General features: G+C 41.9%; 2 protein-coding genes across 2 annotated transcripts in view; both read left to right on the plus strand.

The window, feature by feature from the left end:
- Positions 1-5,299, plus strand: part of LOC124861560 (bone morphogenetic protein receptor type-2-like) — a 44,030-nt gene extending 38,731 nt beyond the window's left edge. The window contains exon 13 of the mRNA XM_047355371.1: positions 1,904-5,299. Coding sequence (XP_047211327.1) covers positions 1,904-2,157 — 254 coding nt within the window. The 3' untranslated portion in view covers positions 2,158-5,299. The remainder of the gene's footprint in view (positions 1-1,903) is intronic.
- A 5,596-nt stretch (positions 5,300-10,895) lies between these two features.
- fam117ba (family with sequence similarity 117 member Ba) lies at positions 10,896-19,375 on the plus strand. The gene is made up of 8 exons (XM_047354730.1): positions 10,896-10,959; positions 12,314-12,468; positions 13,241-13,324; positions 13,446-13,556; positions 14,936-15,079; positions 15,192-15,399; positions 15,885-16,005; positions 16,094-19,375. Exons 1-8 carry the CDS (start codon positions 10,896-10,898, stop codon positions 16,317-16,319), a joined length of 1,113 nt encoding a protein of 370 aa, XP_047210686.1. The 3' UTR covers positions 16,320-19,375.
- The last annotated feature ends 9 nt before the right edge of the window (positions 19,376-19,384 follow it).

The following is a 19,384-nucleotide window of genomic DNA, read 5'->3' on the forward strand; positions in this document are numbered from 1 at the left end:
GACACACTTTTTCCTTCCCACAGACTTCCCACTGAGGTGCCTTGATACAGCACTCTGGGAACAGCCTATTCGTTCAGAAATTTCTTTCTGTGTCTTACCCTCTTGCTTGAGGGTGTCAATAGTGGCCTTCTGGACAGCAGTCAGGTCGGCAGTCTTACCCATGATTGGGGTTTTGAGTGATGAACCAGGCTGGGAGTTTTAAAGGCCTCAGGAATCTTTTGCAGGTGTTTAGAGTTAACTCGTTGATTCAGATGATTAGGTTCATAGCTCGTTTAGAGACCCTTTTAATGATATGCTAATTTTGTGAGATAGGAATTTTGGGTTTTCATGAGCTGTATGCCAAAATCATCCGTATTAAGACAATAAAAGACCTGAAATATTTCAGTTAGTGTGCAATGAATCTAAAATATATGAATGTTAAATTTTCATCATGACATTATGGAAAATAATGAACTTTATCACAATATGCTAATATTTTGAGAAGGACCTGTAAATGGGACTGGAGGTTTAAATTATTAAGTGTGATCCCATCCCTCACAGAATGGTTGAGGAGGTCATGGGAATATGCTTATCCGGTCTACATGTGTTTTGTGGCCTATGACCGTGTCCCCAGAGGTATTTTGTAGGGGGTGATGGAGGTGTTAGGAATATCTGGGTGCCTTTTATCCAGTCCCTGCATGTCCAAAGCAGGAGCTGTTTCCGCATTCGCTGCAAAACGTTGAGCCTGTTCCCAGTGCGTGTTGGACTCCACCCTTGTCACCGATCCTGTTTGTGGTGTCCATGGATAGTATCTCAAGGCATAGTTGTGTAGAGGGAGTGTTTGGTTTGGAAACCTCACGATCTCATCTTTGTTTCTTGCGACTAAATGGGTTCTGTTAGCTTCTTGAGGCCACGACCTTTAGCATGCACTGGAGCGGTTCGCTGCTGAGCGTGGAGCTGCCGGAATGAGTCTGCTCCTCTAAGTCTGAGGCCATGGTTCTCAACCAGAAAAAGGTGGACAGTCTCCTCTGGGTAGGGGGTCAGTGTCTGCCTCAAGTGGAGGAGTGCAAGTATCTTGGTGTCTTGTTCACAAGTGATGGTAGGATTAAATGGGAGATGGACAGACAGATTGGGGCTTCTTCTGCCGTAATGCAGGCGCTGCCCTGGTCTGTTGTGGTCAGGAAAGAGCTGAGACAAAACCCAAAGCTCGCAATTTACCAGTCTGTTTATGTTCCGACCCTCACCTATGGTCATGAGATATGGAACACGACCAAAAGAACGAGATCTCGGATACAAGCGGCCGAAATTAGCTTCCTCTGGAGGGTGGCAATGCTCAGCCGTAGGGTGAGGAGCGCCATCGTCTGTGGAGAGCCCAAAGTAGAGCCTCTGTATCGAAAGGAGTCAGTCAAGGTGGTTTGGGCATCTGATTCGCATAGGTCATAGACGCTTCCTTTGGAGGCTTTCTGAGTACTTTCCACTGGGAGGAGTCCTCTGGGAAGACCCAGAACTCGCTTGAGAGACTGTATATCCCGTCTAACCTGGGAACGCCTTGGGATCCTCCAGAATGAGCTGGAGGATGTTGCTGGGGAGAGGGATGATTGAGGTTCCATCCTGGACCCGTTGCCCCCCCCGACCTGATCTAGGATAAGCAGAAGACAATGAATGGATGGTTGTTGACCTGCTGGAAGGTGAATCTTTACATGTGTGCCGCCTCTAAAGCTGGGTTAACCCTTAACTAATAATGCACATCACGCTGAACACACCATCCCCATGGTGAAACATGGTGGTGGCAGCATCATGCTGTGGGGAATATTCGCACAAAATTTAAATCTGAGTATACTTTTCCTTTTATTTCATAATTATGCATTACATAGTGTTTGTATTAGTAACTGTACACCAATCTGTTTTTGTTCTTTCCTTGTAGGAGAGGGCCTGGTGAGACCTGATGCAGCCTTGGGGACAGGAGAGAAAATCAAGAAGCGCGTTAAAACGCCTTACTCTCTTAAAAAGTGGCGACCCACCACATGGGTCATCTCCACAGACACCCGGGGTCCAGAGGTCAACAACAACGGGTCCACCCGAGGGCAGGGCCAAACCGAGAATAGGCCCAAGTCCACTTCTGCCATCTACCTGCAAGGCAGAGGCTTGGCCAACGAGCCCAGTGATACACAAGTGTGAATTCAGAGACAAGCAAAAATAATTCAAAAAACAAAACCGTGGCTCTGCTCTGAATCAGCAAGAGGACGCTGTGGAGTGTGTCGCCATCTTGTACAGTAATTAGGTCTGTGACTACCTTGTGTCTTTCTGATGGCATTGCTTTAAATGGAATCCAGCTATGCAGCGTTCTCATTCATTTCGCTCCATCTCCCTTTGTTGGTTTCTTTAGGTTTTTCCCTCATAAGCATTGCAGTTAATCAAATGGATTTATTCTTACTCCTGACGTACACTTTGAACCTACTAAAAATCAGTGTTTCTAAGCCGCGTCAGTTGTGACCTCCATAAAAGTGGTCTCTAAACTTAAATAGGCGATGACAAACAATCAACACTGTCTTACATTGCTGTGTGAATAGGGTTGGGCATCGTTTGAATTTTAACGATTCCGGCTCCGATTCCTCGTTTCCAATCCGGTTTCTAGTGGTTCTCAATTCTGGTACTTCTAGGAGGCAGGGTCAAAAAAAGTGCAGTGCTAGGCTGAGTGTCGGAGCCTGAGGAAGAGGCAGGGTCAAAAAAAGTGCAGTGCTAGGCTGAGTGTCGGAGCCTGAGGAAGAGGCAGGGTCAAAAAAAGTGCAGTGCTAGGCTGAGTGTCGGAGCCTGAGGAAGAGGCAGGGTCAAAAAAAGTGCAGTGCTAGGCTGAGTGTCGAAGCCTGAGGAAGAGGCAGCGGAAGAAGGCCGGTGCAGTGCGTCAAAGACGGGGCACTCAGTTACTTCTGCACCATGAATCCAGAGGTGTTTAATCAGGTTGGTTGTGCTCCTTCCTTTGCATAATATAATCTTACAGCAAGTGTTGCACTGAGCCAACTGGTCATTTCTTTTGTTTAAGTTAAGCCACAGTTTTGATCGCTAGGAATCAAAATTTTAAAATTTGAATGATTCCGGGAGAATCGGAATTTAGTCCCGGTTCTAATCAGTTCTCAAGACTCGATGGCCAACCCTATGTGTGAAGCTCATATATTCTAAGCTCTGTAAAAAGAAAATAGATTTAATGTCTTAAAGACGGAACAAACTACTTTTTTTTTTTATTATTTCCTTGATCTGTATGCAATACCATTTGTCTTTTAACCATGTATATGTTTTTGTACCATACTTTTTAACTGTGCAATAGGATGTAGTTTTTTAATGTTTTTGATGTTTTATGGCTTCCATTTTTTTCTCTCATCCATATTTTGATACATCAATCTTTGTTGCACTTATGAAATGTCAAAATCGTTTTTGTTTTGCTTTATTTTAACAATCTACAAGCTATATCTGTCCCCATGAGCTCAAGAGGAGAAAATGGATGACAATCCTCTCTTTTGCTTCGACTCTGAGCCGTTTTTAAAGGGGGGACACAAACAAGAACAATCAACCCAAGCAGACTGGAAATGTGGGTTCTCTCACACTGCTGTGTTCTTAACTCTAGAATCATCTGAATCAAACTTTTGGAGTGATCTGTTACATCACCCGACCTCACTGTGGACTGACTGAAACACCACAAAGCCCAGATTCTGCTGTTTGCGTTTAAAACCAGATACTTTAAAAAAGAAAAATAACAGAAGCATGCTGGATATTATTTCTGCTTCTAGTTCTCATGATGTTTGAATGACTGATTCAACGTGTGTGTGTGTGTGTGTGTGTGTACATACGTGCTTAAGCTCTTTGTCAGCAAACATGCAGTGCCTTGGAAAAGTATTTACCCCCTTTGGCATTTTTCACATTTTGTTGCCTCCCAACCTGGAATTAAAATCGATCGTTTGAGAGTTTGCACCATTTCATTTACAGAACATGGCTACAAAAGTTTCGGCAATTACTGCTCCAGTGGGTTTGGATAAGTATGAGCTTGCCACATCTTACCACTGGGATTTTTGCCCATACCTCAAGGCAAATCTGCTCCAAACACCTTCATCTTGGATGATTTTTGCCTTTAAACAGTGATCGTCAGGTTTAACAACACAGTGTCAATTAGATTGAGGTCTGGACTTTGACTAGGCCATTTTGACACATTTAAATGTTTCCCCTTAAACCATCTGAGTGTTGGAAGGTGAACCTCCTCAGCCTTAAATCACATGCAGACTGAGTGGTTTTTACTCAAGAATATCTCTGCATTTTGCACCATCCATCTTTCTCTCAACTCTGACAAGTTTCCCAGTTCCTTTGGCTGAAAAACATTCCCACAGTATGATGCTGCCACCTCCATGTTTTACTGTGGGTATTGTGTCCTTGGGTTGATGGGGTGCGTTAGGTTTGTGCCAGACATAAATGTTTCCTTGGTGGCTGAAAAGATACATTTAAGATTTATTTTATAGAAACAGTAGACATCAATCATGCATCGCCCTCCTGCCTTGATGTGAGGGCGACAAACAGCCGCCTGCTGCAACCAGGTCTGTAAGGAAGGAAAAACAGCGACCACATTTTGCTGAAGGAAAGTTTTTAAAACTCCAGCCAAGCCCAAAGATTGTGATAGTTTTTTTTTTTTATAACTCCACCCTGACTTGTACTTCTCAACAACTTTGTCCCTGACTTGTTTGAATAGCTCCTTGGTCTTCATTGTGTGGTGCCTCTTAGTGGCTTTGCAGCCTCTGGGACTTTTCAGAAATGCCACGTTTATACTGACAGATCATGTGACACTTAGAATGCACACAAGTGGACTTCATTAATTATGTGACTTTTGAAGGTAACTGATTGCACCAGAACCTTTTAGGGCATTTCCTACTTCATTTCACCAACCTATTTTGTGCAGATCTATCACATAAAAAGTGCAAAAAAACCATTTAAATTACAAGTTGGAATGTAACAAAATAGGTAAAAAGTCGGGGGTTTGAATACTTTTGCAAGGTATGTAGAGCCGTCACAGCCTGTACAGGCGTGCTTATGTTTGTCATACTTATCCTTATTCTGTACTGTCAGCGCTGCTTCAGGGCATATGACAAAATCTCATTTATGTTTTTGTAGTCTGTAATTTGTATTAAAAAAAAGTTGTGTATTGCATTAATATTTGCTTATTTTTTTTATGAAATTCTGTTGTGCATTCAATGGATTCCATTGCTATGCATCTGCTTGGTACAGTTTCTGTAAACACTTTCAAGTCATTATGGAAGAAATCTCAATAAATATATGAAATAATGCTCTGCTTAATATGATATGACCTTTTCTGTATTGTTAAAAAATAGGAAAAAAAATGAAATGCTTAATGATGATTAAAACGTATTAGAGTTGAGCTTAAAGCTGCTATCCTGACAAATGTTTACATACAGGATCCTCTCGGTCATTAATTTCAGATCAGTTCCAAAAACTGAAGCTCATATAGATTCGTTACACACTGGTGTATTTCAAGCATTTTTATTTTTTGGTTATAAATATTCAAAATTTCAATTTAAAGTCATTTACAACCTTGTCAAGGAAGGTAAGCCACAAAAGGTCATTGCTAAAAAAAAAACACTGGCTGTTCAGTGTGCTGTATCCAATATACACTGCTCAAAAAAATAAAGGGAACACTTAAACAACACAATATAACTCCAAGTACATCAAACTTCTGTGAAATCAAACTGTCCACTTAGGAAGCAACACTGATTGACAATTAATTTCACATGTTGTACAAAAGGAAAAGACAACAGGGGGAAATCTTTGGTGATTATCAAGACACTCAATAAAGGAGTTGTCTGCAGGTGGGGACCACAGACCACTTCTCAGTACCGATGCTTTCTGGCTGATGTTTTGGTCACTTTTGAATGTTGGTGGTGCTTTCACACTCATGGTAGCATGAGACGGACTCTACAACCCACACAAGTGGCTCAGGTAGTGCAGCTCATCCAGGATGGCACATCAATGCGAGCTGTGGCAAGAAGGTTTGCTGTGTCTGTCAGCGTAGTGTCCAGAGCCTGGAGACGCTACCAGGAAGCAGGCCAGTACACCAGGAGACGTGGAGGAGGCTGTAGGAGGGCAACAACCCAGCAGCAGGACCGCTACCTCTGTCTTTGTGCAAGGAGGAACAGGAGGAGCACTGCCAGAGCCCTGCAAAATGACCTCCAGCAGGCCACAAATGTGCATGTGTCTGCAAAAACGGTTAGAAACCGACTCCATGAGGATGGTATGAGGGCCCGACGTCCACAAATGGGGGTTGTGCTCACAGCCCAACACCGTGCAGGACGCTTGGCATTTGCCAGAGAACACCAGGATTGGTAAATTCACCACTGGTGCCCTGTGCTCTTCACAGATGAAAGCAGGTTCACTGAGCACATGTGACAGACGTGACAGAGTCTGGAGACACCGTGGAGAGAGATCTGCTGCCTGCAACATCCTTCAGCATGACTGGTTTGGCAGTGGGTCAGTAATGGTATGGGGTGACATTTCTTTGGAGGGCTGCACGGCCCTCCATGTGCTCGCCCCAGGTATCCTGACTGCCATTAGGTACCGAGATGAGACCCTCAGACCCCTTCTGAGACCATATGCTGGTGCGGTTGGCCCTGGGTTCCTCCTAATGCAGGACAATGCTAGACCTCATGTGGCTGGAGTGTGTCAGCAGTTCCTGCAAGATGAAGACATTGAAGCTATGGACTGGCCCGCCCGTTCCCCAGACCTGAATCTGATTGAGCACATCTGGGACATCATGTCTCGCTCCATCCACCAACGTCACATTGCACCACAGACTGTCCAGGAGTTGGCAGATGCTTTAGTCCAGGTCTGGGAGGAGATCCCTCAGGAGACCATCCACCGTCTCATCAGGAGCATGTCCAGGTGTTGTAGGGAGGTCATACAGACACATGGAGGTCACACACAATACTGAGCCTCATTTTGACTTGTTTTAAGGACATTACATCAAAGTTGGATCAGCCTCTAGTGTGTTTTTCCACTTTAATTTTGTGTGTGACTAAATCCAGGCCTCCATTGGTTAATAAATTTGATTTCCATTGATGATTTTTATGTGATTTTGTTGTCAGCACATTCAACTTTATACAGAACAAAGTATTCAATGAGAATATTTCAGTTATTCAGATCTAGGATGTGTTATTTGAGTGTTCCCTTTATTTTTTTGATCAGTGTATATTGATGGGAAGTTCAGTGAAAGGAAAAACTGTGGCAGGAGAAAAAGCTATGTAACCTTGGACAAAACATGCCCCACATGGGTCCAGTGATTAATACAAAAGGAGCCCCAACCAGTTAATGAGTGAATACTGTATTATGCACTTAAGTTGCGATTATTATGTGTAATGTTAACACTCGGAAAGCATCAATATCTGGTGCTGGACAGTATGTGGACATACTTTTAAGTAGACCCCTTTTTACTGGATTAAAATTCTTATTTTTTTATTGTTTGGATGTAGTATGGTTGTGGCTATACATGTTGATTTTGCATCTTTTTCAACCATATGTTTTCCTTTCGCCCAACTTTCCAGTAATATGCTTGGAAACACCAATCTGAGAACAGACACCTTCTTTGTCTTATCTGACATATGAATAGTGTCAGTGACTGTCTGGTGGACATTAGCTGTAAGATGACATCAATATAAAAAATAAAAAAAAACTTGAAATATATCACTCTTTGTAATGCACCTATATGTGAGTTTTACTTTTTAAATTGAAATACTTTTTTTTAATGAGATTCTAGTTTGAGATGATGCACATATATTTAGGGCACTACAAGCAGAACATGGAATTTAAACATTTTTTCTCAGTAGATTGTCAAAGCCTGAATCTTGTTGCATCTCAAATTCAATTTGAATGCTTCCGAGTCACTATTTTGTGTTGTCAAGTTATATTTTACTGATTTCTTGATACTACACGTGTGGCTAGTGAAACTGCACCAAAAAGTGGTTAATTGGTTAATTAATGATTTAACAAGTGGGGCACTTTTGCTTGCACAGTACCAGAGCCAGGCTGTTTCTGTTTCAAGGTTATCTCTGAAAATTAGCCAAACGGTCAAAAACATAAGTGTAAAATTTGTAGGGATCCAAATACTTTTTCACGCACTGTGAACTTAATTTCAACTCCCACATAATTTGGCAGCCATGTTTGTTTTTGAAACCCACAGAAGACACGGTGGGGTACAGGAACACTTGCGTCTCTCCCTTTTCCGTTTTCTTCCTTTTCAAACCCGCTTGAATTTATTTTTAGTTTTTTTCCATCAACAACAGTCCGGGGTTTCTATCGAACCACTCTCCCTAAAGAAGACACTAGAGGGAGACATTTCCCTCCCCGCGCTTGTTTTTCTCACCGCCTCGCCGTCTGCTCCTCGCGCCCCTAGCAACTGCAGCATCATCTCGAGCGGCGCAGTACTGGAGCGCTACGTCACAGCTCTCCTCTGGCTGCGTCAAATCAGCGGGAACACTACCGGAAATGCGCCGACTTGACGTTAAAAGCGTAAAGACCGCTGTTGAGTTTTACAGAAACCGTCTCTAATAGAATAGAAAATGATTTTTTTTTTCTAACACGTGGTGTACCAAAGATGTATTCTTGTGGGAGCCTAATACAGAATTTATTTTACAAACTTGACAAAAACATGATGCAGTTAGTTGTTTTATTTTGATTCAAAAATTGATTAAATTCTGTCTTTGTAAGGAAATCAGATGCATTTTTTTTTTTTTTTTTTAGTTTATTATAATGTAGAAGGAAACAAAATCAAACCATCTTATTCAAATTTCTAAAACAAATCCCTTTATAAATTACCTCATTAAATTGAGTTTGCAGCTTGAAGAGAGAGCTTGCAAACCTTAATGAGCAATACCACCTGTCTGATTGTCAGGAAACATCACCCCATCAACATGGCTGCAAGTTAAAACAATGGAAAGGATTATAAAACTCATTCAAGAAGTAAAAACGAATAATGGGATTCCTTAATATTAGTCTCTATTCTTTCCCTACTGTTGCTGAGGTAATATATGCCACAAGGAATGGAGAGGTATATTTTTGGAAAGTACTTGGGAAGATCCAGGAAAGTATTCTACAAGTCTTGAGATGTTCCTGCAAAGCGCTGGGGAAATGTAGGAAAATAACCTCTAAGTTCTGCTAAATTAACTGGCAAGTGGACTCTTGAAAGTTCTAGGAAAGTATCCTCTAAATTTTTGGGAAATACACAGTTCTCAGTAAATGACATGCAGGAAAATAACTGTTCTGCAAAACTGGTAAGATCTGGGAAAGTAGTACAAAAGTAAAAGTTCCAGGATAGTACCCGGTAAGTTCTGAACAGTGAATTTGGTGTGCTGCCAAATGTTTTAGGACCAACCAGAGACTCCGAAATCAGCTCCTGTTGAGAATAGCACTGCATTTTTACTTTGAAATGAATCACCGGAAGTGAAATTGTTTACCCAGTGAGCTTTACACTGGTCCCTTCTCCCGTCGTGTCAACCAGGCTCGCCCAGCATCACCGCCTTCTTCTTTCTATTTCCTCTGTATTTTCTCTTCCTCTATTATTGTTTTTCTTCGCCACTTATTTTCTCAGCACCCCTCGCACCTGTTGCGCAGCCAACTCTTCCGGTTATTCCCATTTTTCCCATCGACCAGATGGTCCACCGGTAGCCGCGCGATCTGTGGTGTCGCATCAATCCTACCAGGAGGGGGGGGGGGGGGAAACATCCATCCACCACGACGGGGAGACAGTGTCATACCAACGCCATCCATACTGACACCTTTCATCTTACCATTTTATATACCAAGCCGTGCTTTGACCCTTTCCATGTCTGCCTGCTTCTGTGTGGAAGAAGCCTGCAGCCTGCTCAGCCTTTTTCCTCCGCCTCTTTAGCATCTTCAGGCGGCGGCAAACAGGGGCTGGGCTGCCGCTGAGCTCCATGCTCTGCTGCATTCATTTTCTGCAGGTCAGCGTATTATTATTATTATTATCGTTATGATTATTATGATTATTGTCTACATGCATCATTATCATATTGACTAAAGGGGAACAACATTGCCAAGCGTGTATTATGTTTTAGTGCTGATGTGTGGGAATGGGTTGCACGCTTGTCTCCATGTAAACAAAAGTGGCCTACATTGCACTGTGCAGCCATATGTTACACACCGTGCATTTCAACTGATTTAGGATTTAGTCGTTTGCATTGCAATGTATTTCATTCAAATGTAGTTCAGGCGTCTAATTGGCATGTTCTCTAGGTGTTCTCTGGGTTTGCTTTACGATGTCTGTTAATGACAGAACCATCATGCATGCAGATTAGCTGTGGAAGCAGTAAGAGGTGAAAGGAAATGAATGATTTCTTTATAAATGAGTAAAAAAAAAAAAAAAACAGTTTTCCTGAATTCATGTAAAAACCTTCAAAACAAAAATGGATGACATGATTGTTTTTTGTTTACAATAATATAAAATATTGCTTATAACTGTAATGATAATGTTATTTATAGCATTTATTTATTTTGATTTTCATGCATGGACCTAAAAAACTTAAAAAGTTATAGAATAAATTTAGGATTATTTTTTAATAGACCTTTTTATAAAATACCACAACAACCCTATATTAGCTGCTCTGGAAGCATCTGCAGTCAGCTGTTTAACACACTGTTTGTAGTTCGCTTAATGTGGTTTAAACCTACCTTACCTTAATACGAGTGCTAGGTAAGCGGCGGAAACTAGAGTAAGCCAGCTGATTAGCAGTGTGCATAAACAGTTGCTCCAGCCCTCTATCGTAAACCTCAATAAAAAGGACTTTAAAGCACAGGGATGGTATGATAAAAAGATTTAGAGTTCAATACCTTGGTATATTGAGGCAGTACATGCTATGGCGGTGGAGCTGTACCAGAAGGTACTGGTCCTGGGCGTGGCTGTCTGGATGATTATTTATAGTAGGAGCTCAAAAAGATAAAACAGTTCAACCCTCCTGTTATCTGCTGAAAGTTTTGTTCTCAGCCTGGATGAACCACAGGCATTTCCTAGAAAATTCTTTTTTTTTTTACATCTCTGAGGATCATCTGGCTTAATTTAAAAAAAATTACTGATGCAAAAATATAGCAAACATTTGAGTCCTCTTCCCTCAGTAGCAGCCTCCACACAGAAGAGTGTTGTGTGTTGATCGCATGCCTAATAGCCTTTAGGCATGGTGCATTCACTGTTTGGTAAAAGCTCTGCTTTTTTGAGTTCCTGCTGGCTGGTCACTGTGCGGTTGAAAATGTTCAAATTCAAGTTATCAATTTATATATTTATTATTGTTAAGTGTCTTGTTCTTACCTTGTACTCTGTTTACATATCAGTTAAGTCCACCTCCTGTTGTTTTTTGTCTTTTTTTAATGAAAGTTAGAGGCTTTCTAGCACTCTCTTTAAATAGGTCAAAATTGATGTTGGACAGATTGTCACAAAGGGCAGTGTACAGCAGCAAAATGAGACTCTTTACTCCTCTGTTGACTTGAAGTACTACTATCAGGTTACTGCTGTGTACTGAAGAAACATGAAAAGGCTAAAGTCTGGATGAGCTGATGCCCAAAACACACACACACATTCTTGCTGCTGTGTATTAATAAAGATCACTAAGTCCCTCCGTTCCCTAGCAACTGTGATGGGTTGCTGGTCAAGGCTCCCTCCAAATTTAGCTCCAGGACCTGCACAGCCAAGCAAAGCTGTTTTGACATGTAAATCAAAGCTGCAGTCATTTTATACTGTAGATCAATATGTTGATAAACTCAGACTTCATTCTGGATAAAGCATTGAGAGAGCATGATGTGAAACATGTCTAATGATGCTTTTTTTTTAAATCCCCAGGCATGCATAATAAACCTTTATATATAGGTCAATAATTTAGCAATGCTGAGCCTGCGAGGACCCATGCTACAAAACCATGGAGAACAACCCGCAGTAACTTCCATCTGGGTCAGTTAGCCAAACCTCCATGTCCCCACCCCACCCCTCCTGTGTCTAAAGCTGTTTTAATGCCATTACCCTGGGGGGTATATCCGTTCTGCCCAGCAATGGTTTGGATAAACCTAGACATACCGACATGGGACATTCACAAGCTTATCCATCAGGACAGCTGTGTGTCTGTTGATTGTTTACCATGTGTAGACAAATGCGTTGCTTGCATTTTTCAGCCTCCCTACCTCATGTTGTCTCCTCTCTGATGGTTTTTCTTTGCCCCTTAGACCGTGGCCTTAACCATCTGCACCTCCCTGCGGTTCTCCTCCGGCGTCAGCCTCCAGACCTTCTGAGCTCGTCCCCTCCTCGTTCTCCTCGCCGTCTCCCGCCATCGCGCCCAGCTGTGGCCCTCACAGGGTGCGCTCGCTGGCTCTCACCTGACAGGTCCCTGGCCTCAGGACGACAGCCAGCAACAACACGTTCCCTACATGAGGGACAAAGCGACGCAGGTGAGGGTGATGGTGGGGGTACGGGTTGTTTTTCCATGTTTGTGGTCACGACACCCCATAAAGTTCATTTCTTTTAACCATCACAACAATGTTCTAATTGGTGTTGATCAATTACATAAAATCACAATAAACTACGCTGAAGTTTGAGGCTGTTTAGTAACAAAATGGAAAAAGGTTCAAAGGTTATGAATACTTTTGCCAGACACTGTATATTGTATAGAAAATACAAACAGGAAACAGGAGTTTTAATTGCAGCTTCATCTCATTGAGCGTCTGCTGAAGTGGAACAGTTCCTTGATTTAGATGCATTCAAAACATTCCTATAAATTGGTACGGATAGGAGGTGAAGCAGCACGGATCTGTTTGTGCTTGTTTATGCTTCAAGACAAAATGTGACTGTCAGTCAGTCGATAAATACAACAAGGTTCAGGGAGGTTGCAGACGGTTGCATCATCAAGCTGCTCGCCTTGTCACCTGGTGACAGACTTTGAACAAGACTCTTGATGCAAGAGGACCTGCAGGATATTTGTGCAACAGCACATCAATACACTGGAAAGGACAAACAGCAGTTTCCTTTTAGCTTGGATGCGTTTTTCTTTTGATTTCTAAACAAACGTCACATAAATCTACAGAAATGATTGTGACATCTTTGGTTTCTTCTTGTAACCCTGAGGGAAATCATTACAAATAGTAATATTGTTTGTGGTTATATGATTTTAAACAATGCACGTGTTTGAGACTTTGCTCTCACTGGCGCTTGCATACATCTCAGACCCCCAGGGCCTGGGCAGATGAGAGGAGGAGGGGCTCTCACAAACGCTCGGCCTCCTGTGGGAGCACCGACCAACTCAAGGAGGTCTGTGTCCTACTTTTACTTGTCGCTTTTTGCACATTTACGGTGCTATAGGATCTATGATCCAACTGTGTGGATTGTAGTAACATTAATGTTAATATTATTGTTTCTAAAACTTCTCCAGATTGCCAAATTGCGTCAGCAGCTTCAGCGCAGCAAACGCAGCAGCCGCCATCGGAGGGACAAGGACCGCAAGTCCCCGTTCAATGGCAGCCATGCCATCATCCAGTCACAGGTGATCATCAGAGACAGTCTGATGTAGACTGAAAGTACAATGACTTCATCTCTGAGGATCTGGGCTTGATCTGTGTCAGGATGTCGTACTTTTTTCTTATGTCCTTGTGTAACTCTGGGACTACTCCAGATCAGATGGTCCCCATTACGTAACTAAAGCAAACCAGTATATGTCTCTTGGAAATTAAACATGTTTTAATATTATTTAATCTAAGTAATCTAAGCATAATATTTTCTGAAAACTTTAACACCATATTTCCGTTGGTTGTTCTGTTACCTGTTTGGGACAGTCATTTTTCATGAAATATGACAAATTATGATCCTTTGTCAAACCTAAGTGTGTTATATACATATCACATCATGTCATATAGCCACGATTTCTTACCTAAAGAAGTGAGGTAAAAAAACAGCCAAAAACTGTAAAAGGTCTGAAATGATGAAGTGGTAAAATCACCTGCCTTATAGGGACCTAGACACAGTTCTGATTACTCGAAATGTCAGTTCAACTAGTGAACTGAGTCAAGTGAAGGTTAAGATTAGGCAAATTTTCCTCATTTCTATAATTAACTTCAGGATTACAGGTGGGTCTTATTGCTTTCGATGTGTCAACTGTGCCCCCTAGTGTTCATTGCCCAAATTTTACAGCTACTAAAAAGCATCAATCAAACTCTTCTGTGAAACGACAGCCCCGAGTTTAGTTGAGGCTCCTCACGTTGAATCCAGAACCATGTGGGGTGTTTTAAGAGAGTCACTGAGTGAGCATGTCAGAGGGGTGGACTAAACTAACTAAACAACTCTCTGCAGGAACTGTATGCAAAAACTAAGAACAAGTAACAAGGTTACCAGGCAATTTGGCCAGATTTTCTTCAACTCGACTGCTGCACCGGAGATTAGAACCTCTGGGTCAAAAGACTTCACCAGCCTGGTCAGGTGATAAGAAACATGACAGACTAAAAAGACTCATTTCATTAACCCATTAATCACTCTTTAAAGTTAACTAATCAGGGATTCGTTCAAAAAGGCTTCCCAGAATTTTTAAATTGGCAATTAAAATCGTTCAAATGATAGATTTACGTTATTGTGTATTGACAGGAATTCAGTCAACTTCTTTAAGTGTTTAAGCATACAAGTTCATATTCATAATAACCATGATGCATCTGAAAACTCGTCTTCTGGGGATAAAATATGCTCTTGGTGAGTCCAGTAAGAGCATTTTTAATGCCTAAATGTGTCTGTTGTCACGGCAATAATCATTTGTTGGTTTTTGTAAATTGCTGTAACAATGTAGTTTGTCAGTAATGTTGTCGAGAGGAAGACTATGCAGTGGTGAAGTCAACTTAACTGCTGCTTTTAAATATACTCTTCCTCGTGTTTGTGCAGTCGCCTATGCCCAAGACCATTCTTATACCGATCCCTATATCCAAATCCTCGGCTCCTCGCTTCCGCAACAGCGTGGAGGGTCTGAACCAGGAGATTGAACGCATCATCATCCGAGACACTCCTGAGAAGGAAGAGACTATTGTTGTGAGTTTTTCTAAATCAAAGCGTCCGTCACTCAGAAAACGATCAACCATTCATTGAAGGTTTGGTGATTAAGCTGCTGCTGCAACACTGTTATTGTGACCTATTTCTGCAGCCACAGGATGTCCCCGATGGCCACCGCGCACCCCCACCAGTCCCCCATCGGCGCAGCAGCAGCACCCGCAGCATCGATACACAGACTCCATCAGGGGGTGGCCTGAGTGGTAACCATAGCAACTGCAGCAGCCGCCCGGATTCCATCTCCCCCTCCTACCTCAGCGTCCTCAACGACACGGCTGGAGGCAGCCCCTACGAGGACAAAGGTGAGTTGTGACCAGAAACCCACCGCCATCCACTAGAGCTTGGTGTGTACAGTGTGTACCATGTTCTGAACCAGTCTGAAAAAAGTGTGGAAAAATAGTTGTTTCAAGATTTTACTCCCAATTTTATTGTCTCCATGTTGTGTACTCCCATCTGTCCATATATCAGTCTATCCATCCACCATTCAGTTTGTCTTCCATTCATATACTCATCCGTCAATTATTCTGTTTGTCCAACATCCATCCCTCCCTCCCTCCCTCCTCCCTTCAATCCATCCATCCATCCATCCATCGTCTGGTTATTGCTGGTTCCATATTTAAGGCATTACAACTGTATCAATTGTTACAATTCATTCCGAACTATATCATTCATACTTAAATAATGGGCTATAAAAAATGTATCCCATGATTTGTGAGATGTAAAACGTGCAGGAACCTTTTGTGCATGTGTGCAGCTAAATCTTCTTGCAACCCTTCTCTGCATCCAGAGCTAAGTCCGTGCTCCCCACTGCCCAAATACGCCGCCTCTCCCAGACCCAACAACAGTTACATGTTCAAGAGAGAACCACCAGAGGGCTGTGAGAAGGTCAGAGTGTCTGAGGAGTCCATGTGAGTAGATCATACACCAGTAACCTGTACCATAGGAATAATCATGAAATGAGTGATAAAAAGCCTTTATGTGTCCCTGTGTTTCCAGGCCCAAACCTCTGGAAGAGATCCCTCCCTTCCTGTGTCCTGACCGCAACAAGGTCAACTTCATCCCAAACAGCGGTTCTGCCTTCTGCCTCGTCAGCATCCTCAAACCCCTGCTTCCCACCCCGGACCTCAACTTTCGCCCGGGGGTGGGCCTCCGAAGCCTGTCCCCATCCCTGGTGCCTCTGTCCACCCAGCCCTGTCTCTTGGAGGAGCCTGAGAGCTTCTGACTGCCCCGTTGGCCTCAAAGTCAACAACCCCCTCCCCCCATCAGCTAAATCAGAAACCCTTATGGAAAACATTATGGGATTAACCCTTTTGTTCCTAAAACAACAAAAAACGCCTTTAGCATGCCAGCTAAGCTCTCTCTGATGTCCTTCTTTTGTTAAAAAGCTCTTCCCACTGCCTCCTCCTCTGACGTGAGACTCCTGCCTTCCTGAGCAGGCGTTTGTAGCTCACATTTCACCGCTTTGTTCTACCTTTAGCACTGGTTCTGTCATTGTTCTTCCGTAAGCAAACGGCCGAAGGGACAGACTTTTCTTTGATTACATCGTATTATACCATGGCGCCTTTCCACGGACATATCTCTTTTTCTATCTATGGTTGTTTGTCTTTATATAAATTATGCCTTCCATTATGAAAAAAAAGGCCGCTGGTTTCCTTGGAGACCGCCAGATCGACCACAGAGGCTAACTTTGGTGCTGCCAGATGTATCGTAGCATACTTTGACGGGACGTGAGAAGTTCAAAATGTGCCTGATGTTTTAGACCGCAGTTTCCCTGAACCACCATAATGCTCTGATCATCTTTGATCTTTAGTCTAATTATGATCATTGCACTATGAAGGCTATAGATACAAGCAGTAAGGCAGATGAAGTTCAAACAGTATATCCTTTAAAAAAAACTTGTAGACCAAATCCTGATATCTGTTTGCCATTTTTTATCAGCCATTTGCTGGGAAGTGTGTATCAATGGGAAACACAGGCCAGGGCTATGATGTTTGACGCGTGTTCAACCTGTATCTGCTTGCCCCCCCACCCCGTCCAACCTTCCTAAGCGGCAGCCTTTGCTCACAGCATCCCATTATCTCTTCAACACTTTAACCCTCACCCTTCTTTACTTAGTTTTTTAAGCTTTTTCTCCTTGTTAAAGGTCCCCCTGTCTTGGTCAGCTTCTTTTGCTTTTGAATGCAACGACTTGCAGGGTTCTTCTCACGGAGAGGCTGGTCAACCCAGAGTTCTACGCTTCTGCAGACCATTAGGGTAAGCTGGGTTACAGAAATAGTCAGGGCTAGCGGGTCGAGTAACAACACTGTTCTGTGTGGTAGATCATTCAAAATTAGCTACTTTCAGTTTTCCTGCTGCGTTTAAAATTGAATTTGAGAAAAAACAAAAGGTGTAAGATATTTGGAATGAAACTGTATTTTCTTCTAAATGTAAAAAACGTTTTTGTTGATCAATCATCCTGCAACAGAGAGAGAGAGAACTGCTTTCAGCAGATAACAGGAATGCTGTATGGAGTGTTTTAGCCTCTGTCTAGTATTCAACATGCTAGATTTTAAAACGTTGGCAGTTTTTTCTTCGAGTGGTTAAGGTAAAAAATTACATGATCTAGGAAAAACAAAGTAAGACTGCCATTTTGGTAATGCTAGACATGTTTACTGCTAACATAAGATTCTAAAGAGGCTTAAAAATCTCTACATTGGAATCTTTTGCTTTAAAAATTTAAAACTTATGTCATCTAAATAATGACTTTTTGTGTTAGGAAGGCTAGAGAAACATTTTGCTTGTGGTTTTATTTTATATCAACGGAATCAGAATTGGCTAAAATCAGTACTGGAAAGTCAGAGCACTACAAAACTGGACATCCTAAATCCTAAAATATTAGGCCTAAACTGATTGGCTCTTCCATGTGATGTCCGGTTTTGTAAAATAAAAAATAAAAATCTACATTTTGTCAGACAAAAATGTACCTTTTAAGTCAGTAAGCAGCATAATGTTTAGAGATCAAAACTTTCCTTGAAGGGTTTTTACGTCTTGTGCAAAAGGGAGACTATTGTAGACAAGTAATAATTACCACATGCTTTGCTTTGTCCTCCCCCGTTGCCATTAAGCTAAGTTCATTGAAAAAAGCTGCAGTTGTTTTGGTAACATTAGCCTAGCACTACTTTAGCCATGCTCGTGGTACACAGCAGCTCTTTAAGAGTCTCAGTCAGAATTTTACATTCCCCTACCACAATTTCTCCAGATATTTCATTGCCTTCTTTTTGACGTTGATTTTTTTCTGCTATTATTACCTTACTCTGTTTGACATTTGCCAACTGGACTTTTTGGAGAGACTGAATGATCCAGGATAATCTAAATGAATAGAAATCAACACCTCAGTCTGAGTTTAATGAATCTAAACAAGAGTTTTACTGAGATAAATTGACTTATTTGATATCGTTCTCTTTTGTTGAGATAACATTTTCCAGTAGGAATCGGGTCAGATAACTGTGTAGTTTACAGATTGACAGCCTCTCCGTGCCAGAACCCACTCTCCTGTATTTTTGTAGATGTCACAATTACTTAAAGGTGCCTGCTACAGTGGGATAGGAATGTACTGGACTTGTAAATACAGAGGCACTGTGTTTGTATTACTGGCTGACAGAGATATGTATTCGAATGAGGCAACAAGTGTAACATACGACTTCTCAGCTGAGTACTGTGAATTACAACTTGACTCATTATTGTGAATAATAACGTATTTATTTATCGGACAGGAGAGGAATTGGGTCTTCAGAGATTTCTAAACAAGAACTGACATCTCAGGTCATAGAGAATAGGATACAAAGATATATGCTAACATAAAGAGAGCAAAACAACAGCTGCTTTCTGTGTAGCCTCACACAGTGGAAATCCTGACTGACTTTAATTTGTAGCCGAGTAGATGTAGAAAAGTGTGGATGTTATTTGTTCAGACAGTAGTGGACGACCGTAGTTATGTAAAAAAAAAAAATAAAAAAAAATGGAAGTCTGTTCCAAAATATAAAATCCACTTGCTGAAACACAATCATAACAACGGCGGCACGTTTCGATTTAGCGCTTGAAAATGCTACCAAAAAAGAAAAATCTGAAACGTAGATGCAGATTCATCCAATCTTTTTGTTTGTTTCAGAGTGGATTAAACAACATTTTGGAATGAGGCTTTGTTTCTTTGTTTGCGTGTCCAGTTGACTGGGAACCAAACTGCCAAGTTTTCATCTTTTCAACCCCTTTGAGTGAAATAAAAGGCATAGTTAAAATAAATGAGTCGTC

Source organism: Girardinichthys multiradiatus, chromosome 24 (genome assembly GCF_021462225.1).
Source record: "Girardinichthys multiradiatus isolate DD_20200921_A chromosome 24, DD_fGirMul_XY1, whole genome shotgun sequence".
NCBI lineage: Eukaryota > Metazoa > Chordata > Actinopteri > Cyprinodontiformes > Goodeidae > Girardinichthys > Girardinichthys multiradiatus.